A 17070-nucleotide genomic window follows, 5' to 3' on the forward strand; every position below is an offset into this window, starting at 1 on the left:
GAGTGCAAGATTGTTCGTCGTGGCTGAGTGAACATGGGTGAGAGAATATCTGGGTCAGAAGTGGGAATATTTGGGTCAGGCGTGGGAATATCTGGGTCAGGAGTGAGAATATCTGGGTCAGGAGTGGGAATGTCTGGGTCAGGAGTGGGAATATCTGGGTCAGGAGTGGGAATATCTGGGTCAGGGTCTGGGTCAGGGTATATCTGGGAATAATATCTGGGTCAGGAGACTGGGAGGGGGTCAGGAGTGGGAATGTCTGGGTCAGGAGTGGGAATATCTGGGTCAGGAGTGGGAATATCTGGGTCAGGAGTGGGAATGTCTGGGTCAGGAGTGGGAATATCTGGGTCAGGAGTGGGAATATCTGGGTCAGGAGTGGGAATATCTGGGTCAGGCGTGGGAATATCTGGGTCAGGCGTGGGAATGACTGGGTCAGGAGTGGGAATATCTGGGTCAGGAGTGAGAATATCTGGGTCAGGAGTGGGAATGTCTGGGTCAGGGTAGAATATCTGGGTCAGGGTAGTATCTGGGAATAATATCTGGGTCAGGCGTGGGAATATCTGGGTCAGGCATTGGAATATCTGGGTGGGAATATCTGGGTCAGGGTAGAATATCTGGGTCAGGATTGGGAATATCTGGGTCAGGCGTGGGAATATCTGGGTCAGGTGGGAATATCTGGGTCAGGCGTGGAATATCTGGGTCAGGCGTGGGAATATCTGGGTCAGGCGTGGGAATATCTGGGTCAGGCGTGGGAATATCTGGGTCAGGAGTGGGAATATCTGGGTCAGGAGTGGGAATATCTGGGTCAGGCGTGGGAATATCTGGGTCAGGTGGAAGTAATATCTAGGTTAGTTAAGGGAAGATAAGAGACCAAGTGAGAAAATATCAGGAACATATTGAGAAATGTCTGGGAGGAAGGAAGGAAAGGGAGGGAAGGAAGGGAAGGAAGGAAGGAAGGAAGGTTAACAACAGTGGCCGCTCCTTGACGGTAGAAAATAAGACTATATTTAGAAATTAATTAAGGAATAACACCATTACCTGGGAACACCTGAGCTGCATTACGAAACAGAATGTGACAGTTTGAATAATTGAAGGTATTATTATTATTATGATTATTATTATTATTGTTATTATTATTATTATTATTATTATTATTATTATTATTACCTGTTATTATTATTATTATTATTATTACCTGTTATTATTATTATTATTATGATTATGATTATTATTATTATCTGATATTATTATTATTATTATTATTATTATTATTATTACCTGTTATCATTATTATTATTATTATTATTATTATTATTATTATTATTATCTGTTATTATTATTATTATTATTATTATCTGTTATTATTATTATTATTATTATTATTATTATTATTATTATTACTTGTTATTATTATTATTATTATTATTATTATTATTATTATTACCTGTTATTATTATTATTATTATTATTATTATTACCTGTTATTATTATTATTATTATTATTATTACCTGTTATTATTATTATTATTATTATTACCTGTTATTATTATTATTATTATTATTATTATTATTATTATTATTATTATTATTATTATTACCTGTTATTATTATTATTATTATTATTATTATCATTATTATTATTATTATCATTATTATTATTATTATCCTGTTATTATTATTATTATTATTATTACCTGTTATTATTATTATTGTTATTATTATTATTATTATGTTATTATTATTATTATTATTATGTTATTATTATTATTATTATTATTATTATTATTATTATTATTAATATCTATTATTATTATTATTATTATTATTATTATTATTATTATTATTATTATTATTATTATTATCTGTTATTATTATTATTATTATCTGTTATTATTATTATTATTATTATTATTATTATTATTATTATTATTATTATTATCTTATTATTATTATTATTATTATTATTATTATTATTATTACCTGTTATTATTATTATTATGCTATTATTATTACCTGTTATTATTATTATTATTATTATTATTATTATTATTATCTGTTATTATTATTATTATTATTATTATTATTATTAGTATTACCTGTTATTATTATTATTATTATTATTATTATTACCTGTTATTATTATTATTATTATTATTATTATTATTATTATTATTATTATTATTACCTGTTATTATTATTATCATTATTATTATTATTATTATTACCTGTTATTATTATTATTATTATTATTACCTGTTATTATTATTATTATTATTATTATTATTATTATCATTATTATTATTATTACCTGTTATTATTATTATTATTATTATTATTATTATTATTATTATTATTATTATTATTGTTATTATTATTGTTATTATTATTATTATTATTATTATTATTATTATTATTATTATCTGTTATTATTATTATTATTATTATTACCTGTTATTATTATTATTATTATTATTATTATTATTATTATTATTATTATTATGTTATTATTATTATTATTATTATTATTATTATTACTATTATTATTATTATTACCTCTTATTATTATTATTATTATTATTACCTGTTATTAAGAAGTTTTGACGTTAATACACATTTTAAAGGGAATTTTATTATCCTCACCAAGAGGATTGATGGTTGAAAATAATCTGAGCATGGGAATGGTCTCGGGTAAGGCGCCAAGAATCCATCCAATCACATCCTGGCATTCCAATTACCCGTACAATTATCTACCTTCTGATTGGTTTGGGATCCTTGTAGTAATATAAATCTTGGGTACTCGAGAACCTCAACACACCCACGGAAATGTGTATGGAAGAGTAAGAGAGGGTGAGTGGGGAGAGTAAGAGAGGGGTGAGGAGAGAGAGAGGGGTGAGGGGGGAGGGCAGGGGTGAGTGGGGGGGAGAGGTGAGGGGGGAGAGAGGAGTGGGGGGGAGAGAGGGTGAGTGGGGAGAGGGGAGGGGGGGTGAGTGGGAGGAGAGGTGAGAGGGGAGAGGTGTGAGTGGGGGGGGAGGTGAGGGAGGTGAGTGGGGAGGGGTGAGGGGGAGAGGGGGGTGGAGTGAGTGAAGGTCAGTGGGGGGGAGAGAGGGGAGTGAGAGAGAGAGGTGAGGGGGGGAGAGGACGGTGAGTAGGAGAAACAAAATCAAAGTAAGTCGTCAAAGGCAGGTGAGAGAACAGCTGGATCAGGTGAGAGAACAGCTGGATCAGGTGAGAGAACAGCTGGATCAGGTGAGAGAACAGCTGGCAGGTGAGAGAACAGCTGGGCCAGGTGAGAGAACAGCTGGGTCAGGTGAGAGAACAGCTGGATCAGGTGAGAGAACAGCTGGATCAGGTGAGAGAACAGCTGGATCAGGTGAGAGAACAGCTGGATCAGGTGAGAGAACAGCTGGATCAGGTGAGAGAACAGCTGGATCAGGTGAGAGAACAGCTGGATCAGGTGAGAGAACAGCTGGATCAGGTGAGAGAACAGCTGGGTCAGGTGAGAGAACAGCTGGGTCAGGTGAGAGAACAGCTGGATCAGGTGAGAGAACAGCTGGATCAGGTGAGAGAACAGCTGGATCAGGTGAGAGAACAGCTGGATCAGGTGAGAGAACAGCTGGATCAAGTAAACAAATACCTCTGATTGAAAAACCTTATGAATTATACACAATCCAATATGAATAATGCCGTGTGTGCGTGTGTGTGTGTGTGTGTGTGTGTGTGTGTTTAAGTCGAGGCTTGTGCAATAAAACGAGAGATTATAGAAGTAATTGACGTTCCAAATACTTTCGTGAATATTAAACTTCCCGACTTTACTCCTGAAGGTCAACCATGGACACCTGATTGACAAATTTGTAAATGTTAGAAATTGACTTTTAAAATTACAGATAAATCAAATTCATGAATATTCTTTTTATTATTGAATATCTCGCCCCAAGGCTTCGAATTAATCGTATCTTAATTTTTACTAATGATAAACGTTATCAAGTGTTTAATGACTCGTTTATAGAAGTGATAAAACATTCGTGTGTAAAAATATAGACAGAATTTTCCTCTTCTGTCTCCTTGCTAATTGACAGGCCTTTGTGCGTTTATGTTCGGTCTTGGAATTACTGTTTTGTCTGATATAAAAATTTATTCATTACTTGATAAAACAGAAAATATTAAATTACCTGAATATTCACCTCCAAGCTTATTTCACCTGAAGATTAACCAACACTATGTTAACTTAACCTAAACTAACCATACTTAACCAAATCTAACCTAACCTAATCCACCAGTTAGCGTTAGGGTGGTTAATCTTCAGGTGAAATGATCAGATGGAGGTATATGTTCAGGTAATCTGATATTTTTTTTTAACAACTCTCCTGGGAAAACTAGAATATTTGTCCAGTTTTTTTTTCATAAGTGAATAAGTGAATAACCACATATTTTATCGCAGCACTGATGAAAAATATTAAAAAAAAAGGTTCTATCGAGTGAATAAAGATTTTTCACACAACACAAAATTCAGCTAAAAATATATTATAGCTTTTAAACGAATAAATGGGATAAGTTATTCACAGAAAATACAACACAAAGCGGAATAAAAGGAATAAAATGTGAATTCTGTGTAATTTTCAAGAGAATAAACTTTTTTTTCTTCTTCTCACGAGCAACACAAAATTCCTAAAATTATAGGTTTTTAAATGAATTGAATTTATAACTTTTTCCCACAGATTACAACACTGAACAGAAAGACAATTTATAAACAACAGTATTTAACATTCGATAAATTGATGACCATAATAATTTCAAACACAAAAACACAACTCTTTAACAACACCGTGACTTTGTGTTTCTCTTCCTTATATAAAAAGTTGTTTACCCTAAAGCAGTGAAAATAGTAATGTAACAGTAGTTTGGTGAACCTTACTTAGTTCTTTCTTAGAGATAAACACCTCGCCTAAGTAAGAATATTATTTGAATTAACAGTAGACGAGAGAGAGAGAGAGAGAGAGAGAGAGAGAGAGAGAGAGAGAGAGAGAGAGACCCTGTAACTGTCAAGAATAGCTTAAGTTAATTCAGCCACCGTAACTTCCTTCTCCCAGTGCTATAAATTTTGCTCATTAGTCTGGGGTTGAGGAGGGCGAGACTGGGACAATCCACTGGACTGCTTCACAAGGCAAATTAAACTTTGATATATTATTGCCTTCGCCTGAACAGCTGGGCGCCACCTGCTGTCACTGACGACAATAAAATAATTATGTAAGATACGATGCTGCCAAGAACCTCCCTTGCAACTTTTCTCGTATTATTTCACCTTAAGATCAACTACCCTAACATAACACAGCACAGCAGTACACGACACAACACAGCAAAGCACAACACAGCACAAAAAACACAGCACAGTACCATAGAACTCAACACAGCACAGTAGAACACAACACAGCACAATAGAACACAACACAGAACAGCAAAGCACAACACAGCACAGCACAAAACACAACATAACAAAAAAATAATGCTAATCTAAACCTAACCTAATGTAATCTAATCTAACCTAACATAATTAAACCACTTACATTGCGTTAGGGTGATTAATAAGCTGGGGGGGTGTCTATCTTTAAGTAGAACCAATTAAAAAAACATCAAAATTATTATTGTCATCATTCTCTTGGCTATCACCACCACTACTCCCATCATTATCACCACCACAACCTTCACCACCACAACCTTACCAGTACCACAACAACCTACATAACTCGACAATAAATATACATAACTTGTCGATCAAATCCTAAAGCTAGTAAGGTAAAACATAAAACCAATGGCGTATTTTTCTCTTACAAATGTTTATGATCGATTTTGCCAAAGTTTAAGAAGCAAAACATGATGAAGAATTTTTCCCTCTTTCCTCTAGCTTCTTAAATTTGGCGAATACTTTGACGAAATATGCAAGAGAAAGATGACAAGAGTATATTATGTGCCACAGTTCTCTGCTGGTTGTGACTTGACATAATCCTAAATTCAAGGATTACTTTTTTTTTGACATTTCAAGATTTTTCTTTTTAAATCACGATGGAAAAATATACTGTTAATTCCTATTTTTTCCCTATTCAAAATTTTGGTGTATAATTTGGCGAAACACACAAGAAATACAGTAAACATCCGGGAATATGTTGTGTCGTAATTCTCCGCTAGCTGTAAGTAAGGTTTTTGAAGTGAAGGTTTGAGACGCCGCTACCACCGCCTCACCGTGCAGGTACATGTTTGGTGCCGGCAGTCACAGGAAAAACGTAATCTTGGTTGAAATTGGATTCTCTACACCGACCTCTTTGATGATGCAAGAGTAAACAGAAAAAAAATCTTCCACTACAGGATTGATCAAGCGAGACCAGACAAACCCAGACTAGTCCTCACTACCACTGCTAGGAACACACAACTCCAGTGGTATTGAAGGTGACTAGTCAGTCCTATAGACGTCAACCAGCCTTAGAATTGGGGTCCAGTCTTGATGGGTACGGACTATAATGGTAAATTTAATTAAAGTTAGATTAGGGTCTAGAGGGACTAGGGTCTATTAGGACTGGGGCCCACATGACCTCAAGTCTTATTGCATGACTTCCACCAGGTAAGACTGCGAGGAAAAACTAGTCCCTTTGTGTTATTATTAATGATTGGATACCAGAGCCAGGTGCCCAGAGCTACGAATAATACAGTCATGCGAGTGCTACAGTTTGCTGTCATTAATAACAGAACAGTAGTGCTCGGGTCAGAGTGCCATCACTAATTAATGAACAGTGGTACCAGACCTGATATGTAGGCATTAACTAAAGTGATACAGTACCAGTGCCACTGTGCGGTTAAAGAGAGGTAGTCAGGGTGTGGCAACATGTGGCCTCTCGTGTCACCTTCAATAACTTACTATTGTGAGGATTTATGCAGCTTCCAGGTTAGCTAGTGTGAGGTTCTTGCACCTGGTGTTGCCTGAAGTGCCAGTGAACAGGTCATACAAGATGAGCACACACACACACACACACACACACACACACACACACACACACACACACACACACACACACACACACACACACACACACACACACACACACACACACACACACACACACACACACACACACACACACACACACACACACACACACCTTAAAACAGCCCACTTTACTACTATCAAACAAGGATCCATCGCGTCGTACTAACTTTCCCTAAGCTGAAAAAAGAAAGAAAAAAGAAAGAAACCGAAAAGACGGACACACCTCCAGGGGCCGACAACCAGTCTTCCTCAATGAATATTCAGCGACTCTCCATCACCACCACTCATCGCTAATGTGGATTTAATGTGACAGTCGTAAGCAGCGGTGTGGCCCTTTTATTTTTACTTTTTTTTATAGCTTTCTCCCTCAGGTGTGTTTTACAGCGGGCCAGAAACACGACTCAGGTGATTATTAACATTAACGTAAACACAGGTTAATTACCACTCACGCCTACCCTAAGGTACAGGTAGGTCAGGGAGGTAAAGGGAGCTTATCTCATGTATACCTTGATAGTTTTTTTATTTTTTGTGTGTGTGTGTTTTTACTCTGTTATTGTTTCTCAGTGTTGAAGCTGAGAAAGGGAATTCTTATCTCATATTTTAACATGTACACCGTGAGACATAAGGTTTCTTCTCTGTTTTATTCTTCTCCTGGATAGAATTCTTCCTTAAAACTGACTGAGAAATATTTTTGGCGTTTGTCTGTATGTTGTAACCAGAGATGTCGACACGAACACCTGCCATCCTTTTTACCATAGAAGATGATTACCATATGCACTCCAGGTATAAAAATGTTGAAACTGACATTACTATTTACAGGGGAAGGCAATCAATCTCTCTCTCTCTCTCTCTATATATATATATATCTATTTGTTATAATTACACCTTTTGCAGTTTTATATGAAGAGGGTGAAGGGGAAAGAGAGGAGAAGGAGAAAACAATAAGGAGAATGATGCAAGAGAAGTGTGGAGAACGACGGAACAAGTAAACTAAGAGAACAAAAATATTAATATCTCTCTCTCTCTCTCTCTCTCTCTCTCTCTCTCCTATTCTTTAACTCTATCATCAACAGTTCATCATTTTCCCACTCGTTATCGTCACTTTCTTCATCACGTCATTCACTGTCTTACACTCCTCCTCCTTCATCATCTTAAGGGAATGTAACAAGAATCTGGTTGATGGAAAGGCAGGTGAGGGCTGTGTGGAGAGGGTGTGGTGAGGAAGAGAGGGTGTGGTGAGGGAGAGAGGGTGTGGTGAGGAGGAGCAGGGTCTGGTGACGAAGAGGGCGAGGTGATGAAGAATAGCAGGGTGGTGTGATAAGGGAAGAAGGAACGGGGCAGGCGAGACAAAATGGAGCTTTATGGAAACAAATGATAAAATAAATAATAAAATTCTCTCAAAATACTCCTAGAAAGTCCTGTTTGGTGATGGATCTTTCGCTTATACAGTGTTATGGGAATATATACCTTGTGGTAATGGGGAAAAAAAGGTGTTAATTGGGGATTACATAGACAGAGGGATGATCTTTCTTAATTGTAGTGTTGCTTGATCCTCTCTCTCTCTCTCTCTCTCTCTCTCTCTCTCTCTCTCTCTCTCTCTCTCTCTCGTATTAATGACGGAATTTGAACACAGACAGACAGACACACACACAGAGACAACCAGAAGCGTAAAGACACACTGAGGAAATAAATCATAATAAACCAGGTGATTACAGAGAATAAATCACCTGTGAGAGGGTAAACAGGTACTGTAGATACATCCCGTGTGCTCCTCTTCCTCCCCGTGTCTCCCCGTCAGGTAGGTCCTCCCCCCGTGTGGTCCAACGGGGAGACGTTCTTATCCTCCTCACGTCCACCTACAACATCTCTCCTCCTGTCGCCCCCCTCCGCTAACGTGGGAGAAGGGAGGCGACACGTGAAGAGGGGAGGGGGTAAGGGAGGGGGAGGGGAGGATAAGGAAGGGGGTGGTAGAGAAGGGGTAGGGATGGAGGATAAGGAAGAGGGAGGGTAGAAAAGTAGGAGGGAAGGGAAGAGTGGAATGGGATAGAAATCTGCGTAAAGTAAGGAAAGGGATAGGGGAAAGGAGGGTGGGGGAAGAGGGGTAGGGAGGGGAAAAGGGGGATAGGAGAGGGGAAGAAAAGATGGGGAGAGGAAGGGATTGTACGGAATGGGAAGGGTTGGATAGTAGAAGGGACACTTACACTCCCCACACTCACTTACACCCCCCACACTCACTCACACCTCCCACACTCACTCACCACCTCCCATTACACTCCCACTTACACCCCCACACTCACACCTCCACACCCACACCGCCCACACTCACTCACACCTCCCACACTCACTCACCACCTCCCACACTCACTCACACCTCCCACACTCACTCACCACCTCCCCAATTCAATATTGCTAACGTTTTCCCTCCATCCACTTTCGTAAACACAGCACTTTAGTATTAATTCAGTATCTCTTGTTTACTTTCCTGAAATTTTCAACACAACGGAGAATAACAACAGCAAAACAGTTCCCAGTAAAATAGCTCCCAGTGAAATAGCTCTCGGTGAAATAGCTTTAGGTGAAATAAATTAGTAAAACAGCTCTTGGTAAAATAGCTCTCGGTGAAATAGCTCTTAGTAAAATAGCTCCAAGTAAAACAACTCTCTAAATAGCTCTCAGTAAAATTAGCTTCAAGTAAAACAACTCTCTTCAAATAGCTCTTAGTAAAATAGCTCAATGAAATAGCTCTCGGTAAATAGCTCTCAATGAAGTAACTCTTAAGGAAAACAGCTCACGAAATAGCTCCCAGTAAAATAACCCCAAGTAAAACAACTCTCACCAAATAGCTCACAATAAAACCTTGAATGGTAAATAATCCAGTTTTACGCTCCAATTAACTACAGATAATAACGGGAACGAGTTACTTTTAATCTCCTCCAATACTTTAACCATCTAGTTTTACCTGTCTGTGTTAATTATACGTCATCATCACTACATTTTTGGGGGGGGCCAGGTAAACCCTAAACTCAGGTAAATTTTCCTCATTAAATCAACCCAATAATATTTAAATAATTTTTCTCTTTCAAGATAAAAATGGAATATCGCCTGACCACCTCCTCCTCCCAAGACTAATTTTACATCCGCACTAACTCAAGGTGTTCAGACAAAAACAAACATATTTATCTCCTGGCAAAAAAGTGTGCCCCCCTCCCCACTGTCGACTCCCCCTCTCTCTCTTTCTTCTTCTTTCCGTCCTTTCTCTCTGTCCCTCTCTCACCCTCTGTCTCAATCACCTTCCATTTCTCTCTCCCATCTTCTCCCTGCCCCCTTCCCTCTCTCCATTTCCCTTTCCCACCCTTCCTTCTCTCTCCCCCTCCCTTCTCTCTCCCCACCCTCCTTCTCTCTCTCTTCCACCCTACTTCCCTCTCCCCCCACCCTCCTCCTCTTTCCCCCATCCTCTCTTCCATGATTCACCTTTCGTCCCCCACATTTTCCTCTCCATCATTTCCTCATTTCATAGAATCGTCTTTTTCCTCTTTCGTTCTTCTTTTTCTTCTTCCATTACTTTATATCCATTACCTGCTCTTCATTTTCTTCCTTAACACCTTCCCTCCCTCTCCCCCTGACACCCCCTCCTCAACACCCCATCCTCCCCCTCACAGGTCTAGCCGCTGTTGTGGGATCTCACCGGAGCTATTTGTCACTTGTACTAATTACCAATTACCACTGGGGATGGTCGGGGGCCTCGTTTGCATAACAAGGGAGAGTGAACACAGTAACAATGATTTGATAAATATCCGACTCGCAGACACACGCACAATTGCTTGGGTCTGAGAATGAGCTTGAGAGCGGCTCCCCAGGGCGTGTGTGGAGTTACTCAGTACACTCATCTCTCATTAAGAACCTGAGGGCGGCTTAAACGACACAGGTGAGATCCATCAAAACAAAGAAATTAAAGTTCTGGTTTTTTGAGGAGGCCAGACAATAGCGAATACCTGGTCCATAGTCTCTCTTACACACACACACACACACACACACACACACACACACACACACACACACACACGCAAAGCCTTTTATATCTCTCTGTTGTTTAAGTTAGGAAGTAGGAATTATAGTTTCACCAGAGGAAAGTAATTGTGCTGTGCGTTCTGCGTGCCTCCACTGCTAATGTCTTCCTGGGAGTCAGGCTGAGTATAAGCCAAGGTGGCGGCCCTAATAACGAGAGAAGTGGTTAAGGAGATGGTGGTGGTGGTGGTGGTAGTGGTGGTAGTAGTGGTGGTAGTGGTGGTAGTGATGGTAGTGGTGGTAGTGATGGTAGTGGTAGTATTAACTTCAGTACAACACTTGACAACAACAGGTTATGGCTGGCTCCGTAATAACACACAGAAGATAGTGTTGAAGAACGCTACTTAATATAATGAAAAAAATAAATAAAAAAACAAGTTCGAAAATTAAATGGCAGAAACCACATCAAATAAAGTTGTAGTTTAGGAGAAGAAGAACCCAAATTTTAGGTGTTTTAAAGGCCAAGGTGTTATAAGTTCTTTCCCCTAAATCTTAGTTCCTTATTATAGAAAATAAAGTTTATTTTTTCTCCCATAGAAGATGAAAGCAAAAGTAGAATAAAGACTATACGAAAAATATCACCATTGTATAACTAATTAAAAAAGGTGTGACAAAAAATTAGACATTAAACACAACTTGAAAAAAATCTTAAACAAATAAACTTTAATCAGTCAAGTCAGGAAAGACAAGCACTACTAAGTTGACCACAGGCGGTAAAAATAATCATATTACAATATCAATAAAAAATCTGACTAATTAAAAAACAAAACAAAAAAACAAATGAAGATCAGATGTTATATAAAACTGTAATTAGCGGAATATCTGAAGAAACTTTAAATAATTACATATAATAACCTAGACTAGTTATAATAGCATTGTCTTCCCCAATATGATTCATTATCTCCTTCCTCAACCTAGTCGATGATTACCACCAGCCACCACCGGCCGCCACCATCACTACTAACAGCAACACCCACCTCCGAAACCGCTATCCAATTAGGAATGGGGCCTACTAGGAATTAGGCCTATTTGGAATGGGTTATATTATACATGGGGTCTATTATGTATGGGACCTATTATGCAAGGGGCCTATCATGAATGGGGCCTAATTGACCTCCAACACAACCATCGACTGTTACACCTGTGATCGCCATAATCAGGGGGGCCCTCTTAGAGTCTAGAGCGTGACCCTTGTTGGATACAGTATTAACCCCTTCTGACCTTGTCTGTCTCTCAGGGGAGGGGTCTGTCTGTCTGCCCTTACAGACCAACCCAACCCTCGGCCACACCCCTCTACCTAACCCTACTTCCTACCTATTTTACCCTCCTCCCCCCTTTATTCTCACGCCTCACCTCCCTAATTCTACTTTCCCCCCCTTTAAGTCACCCCTTTGGTCCACTACTATTACCCCTTATGTGTCCCTTAACTCCGCTTATAACCTCCTTCCCTTTCTCTTTACCCACTTTACCTTCCCTTTGTCCACTTTACCTTTCATTTAACTCATTTCTCTAGTCCACCTGTCGACCCCCTTTCCACCCCTACACTCCTACCTTGCCTCGCTACCTTGCCTCACTCTCCTCAATATTTTCCCTCAACTTGTTAGTATCACAATCTTCGAAACTCACCATCAATCCCCATATAAAAAATAACCTATACAACTTTTAACATGAATAAAAAAGTTTGTACAAAAAAAATCCTTGATACAACTATTTACATGAAAAAAAGTAGTGTTATTTACATATATGAAAAAAAAAACCCTGACTGTATCAAGTTCTCAACACCTGTCAACAACCTTACAAGACACTAAGTCAAGGTTGAAACCATGGGATATATATATACCGGTACCTTATATCATATAGGCGAGGTACTACAGTAATAATGGGTGATATATATAATGGGATTTTTTTTTTGCTCAAGAGTAATGAAGGAGTCGGTGAAGAACATCAATAGAATATTTTATAAAGTGGTTGTTAATTCCTTCAGCGAGATGACCACCCTGTGAGGACGATGAATTACTCCACTGATTATATCTCAACCCTTCGAGTACGATGACTTGGCCTCCTGATATTGTACTCAAGGGGTTAAGTCACCGTACTCTAGGGTTTAAGATATTGTAATAAAAAGTCATTATCTTTACAGGGTTGTTATCGTACTCAAGGGGTCAAGTCATCATGCTGAAGGGGCCAAGTCATCATGCTGAAGGGGCCAAGTCATCATGCTGAAGGGGCCAAGTCATCATGCTGAAGGGGCCAAGTCATAATACTCAAGGGGCCAAGTCATAATACTCACGAGGTTAAGAGCTGATTTATGCTTACCTTATAATTATACTCGCACGACTTACCAATAAACCATAAGATCATATTACCAAACGCCAACACGTCAATTCTTACAAATAATCAACAAAGATTAAATTTTCCCTCTATCAACACAACAACTCTTACTATACAATAACTTCTCGTCTTTCGTACACAAACAACAAGTCTTAATAACATACAGTACATACACTATTTACACAAACTTAATTTTTTACGGATATAACAAGTAGTAATAAACGATCATATGAATATAACATTTTACAAGTACCCCACAAAAAAAGCTTTGAAGACACGCGCCGAAACTCTTTGGTTGGACGCATTCATCATGGGAGTCAGGCGTTAATGCCTTACAACTTATTTGGGGTGTCCTCTGGCGCTCCCCCTGTAGGTAGTGAGTAGGACACACACGGCGCCCTTCTATATATGACTGTTGGAAGAATCAATTACAGTTTACTCTTAGATATATACTGCAGCTCACACAGACACGGCTTAAGTGTGTTAGCGAGTCACACGACGTCCCAGACCAATTAATATCACCGTTAAGACACGATAATGATCTCAGATTGAACCGTTGACTCACCATTGTACTCCATCTGTGGGTTTCATTATCATGCGCGTCTTGCTTCTATCATCATTATTTCTCTCTACTTTACGTCGTTGAAGTCGAGTGTGTAGATATAAAGGTATTACTCTCCGGTAGCGGCGCGGACCGACACCTGGTGGTGGTGAGGGCGGTGAGAGTCAGACCACCAGGCCATCTATCAGCGCTCTCTGTGGGCCTCACTCCCGACATGACGCCCCCGGACCCTGGCCATCTATCAACCACCCAGCACTAGTGGGGCCAGGCGGGCGAGGGTGTGCCTGCGGAGACAATTACTGTAGCCAGACGGGTGAAGGTGTGCTTGCATTGGGTCAGGAGTGGCCAGGAGAGGGTATGCTTGTGAAGGCAAGTTTTCAAGCCAGCCAGATTAATGATACTGTGAGTTAATGCTTGTAACGAGGCAAGGCAGTGTTTATAGTGGACCAATGTTCTCCAGGGGTAACGTACCATAGTGGTGAGGTTGTACTTGAGGCGAGGCAGTAATTAGTGCAGTGATTTTGACATTTAGTGCTTGAGGTACCGTACGCTGACATCAAGAAAGTTTCACTTTCTATTAGTATGGAAACGGAAACTGAATAAGAAAAGAAAGATACAGAGGAAGGGGATAAAAACACAGCAAAAGGCAAACGAAGGAGAGAAAGGTGAAGAGGTAAAAGAATATTAGGATAAAGAGTAGGTAAAAAAAAACTAAGGGATTAGGAGGAGGAGGCGGCAGTGTGATAGGTGAAGAGGAGGCAGTGTGAGGGGTGACCCGGGTGAGGAGGAGGAAGCAGTGTAATGCGGAGGAGGAGGAGGAGGAGGAGGCAGCAGTGTAAAGAGTGAAGTGAAGGAGGAGGCACTATGAGGGGTGAGGAGGCTGCGCTGCTCTGAGTGATAATGACAAGAGACGTGCTGGCGTTACTCTGTTGTCCGTGGAGGAGAGAGTGGTGTTTTAGACACTATCTTGTCCGTGGCTGTGAGGATAGCTGGCTGGGCACCATCCTCCCAGTAGTAGGAAGGACACCGCTCCCTCTATACAAAGTCGAGCGCTACCTCATACATGGGAGACCGGACGACTTACATCCATGGCAAGTCGGGCTGTGTCCATAACAGGATGGACAATGTCAAGATCGTGGAAAGTTTGGAGTCGTGTTGTCCGTGGTAAGCTTGACACAGTCTTGTCCAAACTAAACCGAGAAGAAACCGCCTGCAGCAGGTCGGACGGTGTTTTGTTCGTGTCTGTGAGCTTAACAGATCCGGTATTGTTGTTGCTGTGACTTGAGGTAAAGGCAGAGGTGGTGCGCTGGCCGGGGATACAGCGGAACTTTACTCAGGTTTCGTCATACGAGAAGAAAAGAAAAGTTTTGGAGCCGTTGACCTCATCCACCCTTATTCTTCAACTAGTGTACACCTGCGTTATTTCTAGTTAATGGTTCACCTCATTTGCATCTGTATCACCTGCCAAAAGTGGTTGAAATGAGTCTTACAAAAAAGAGCCACGCGAGAGAAAAATCCATAACCGGTACCCGTGTGTTCGTGGTTGGCGGGCCCTCATTGGCTATTCAGTGCTACATGTTAGTGGTAATTACAAGCCTCGGCCAATCAGGGAATGAATAATTTTACTCCCGCGTCGGTGCTCCCAGACATACCGCTGAGGTAAATGAATTTAGATGAGTGGGCCAAAGCACACGAACACCCCGCGTCGCCTGTGTGGCCCTAAGCTGGGTGGCTGTGTGGCCACAGGTGCTCCTGCAAACCAACTTGAGGCTCAAGACTTCAAATCCTCGTCGATATTAGTGGTACATCATCCAGACACTGATGTGCAGTAGGCTATTCCTCCTCCTGCCGAAACAAAGCTCTACTTCTCCAAGACAAATGGTATTGGCAGTAACAAAAGATGTAGAAGTCAGCGCAATGAGCCAGAGCTTAGAGGAGCAGCTGTAAGCTAACTAAACAAGCCCCAGAGCTGTGTCAAGCACCGTAGGGACGTGCATTTTTCATCACGTCTTCTTAATATATTCATGGTTGTGACCCCAAGAGTCTGTAACGCCGGACGATACCAACTCATCAGCTATGGCTATTATTTTCCTTTAGTAACCCATCGGGATAGTATTGACTTTTGCCACCCAGAGTGAACAGTGCGGTTGGGAGTGTGTTAAAATTTCTCCTATTTATCCTCTCCGGCACAGGGATTCCATTAGCGCTAGATGAGCGAGGGACGCCGTCAAAGGACAACCATTATCGATCTCGGGCTTTATGTACCAAGCGCCGAAAACTCGATTTAGCTTAAACAAGAGTCGTAGTTTGCGGCTGAGGTGCAGGACCTACGTCAGTCGCCGCTCTAGGTGGGCCTTGAACCCTGGCCAGGGAAGATTGGTATCTACGCGCGTTGAAATCCCCGATGGCTGCCTGAACAATACCTCCCTTCTATGCACCTCAGCTGGCGTCAAACTTTGGAAACTTTCACTCATTGGTCTTAGAATAAATTATCTTTAGTTTCAACCACTTGACGATAATCTGATGTTGTGGAGACTGTATAAAATGATGTAGAATGATGAGGGTCGAGTCTGTGGAGCGGCTTCACCTCAAGAGCGGTTTTGGGAGGCAGAGTGGAGGGTTGGGAGGCGGGGGGCGGGGCGGGGCGGCGGGTAGAGCCTTGTTACCTGTCACTACACCTTCTGACGCCCGCCCGGGGAGCACGACCACAGCCCACGACTAACCACGACCACAACCCACCACGACCACAGCCCACAACTCACCACGGCCATAGCCTACCGACTCGCCACGACTACAGCCCAGTACTCAGCACCACCACAGCCTACGACTCACCACCACCACCACAGCCTACGACTCACCAAGACTATAGCCCACGACTGCAACCCACGACTCACCAAGACTATAGCCCACGACTCTCCATGACCACAGCCCGGGACTCACCAAGACTGCAGTCCACGACTCACCATGAATCACCGAACAGCTCAAAAAAAAAGATCAATTAACGACCATGAAGTACGGTAAGAGGAGAATAGTAATGGGGAAGAAGAAGATAAAAACGAAGAACAAGAGTGAGAACTACAAC

The 17070-nt window shown here is 40.6% G+C and overlaps 1 protein-coding gene across 1 annotated transcript; it reads right to left on the bottom strand.

Annotated features, from left to right (window-relative positions):
• Positions 1–221: 221 nt before the first annotated feature.
• LOC121865906 (extensin-like) lies at positions 222–1056 on the bottom strand. The gene is made up of 3 exons (XM_042365465.1): positions 1036–1056; positions 684–840; positions 222–523 (listed from the first exon to the last, which is right to left on the bottom strand). The coding sequence occupies exons 1-3, from the start codon at positions 1054–1056 to the stop codon at positions 222–224; spliced, it is 480 nt and encodes a 159-aa protein (XP_042221399.1).
• Between the last annotated feature and the right edge of the window lie 16014 nt (positions 1057–17070).

The sequence above is a fragment of the Homarus americanus genome, unplaced genomic scaffold, assembly GCF_018991925.1.
Source record: "Homarus americanus isolate GMGI-L3 unplaced genomic scaffold, GMGI_Hamer_2.0 scaffold45848, whole genome shotgun sequence".
NCBI lineage: Eukaryota > Metazoa > Arthropoda > Malacostraca > Decapoda > Nephropidae > Homarus > Homarus americanus.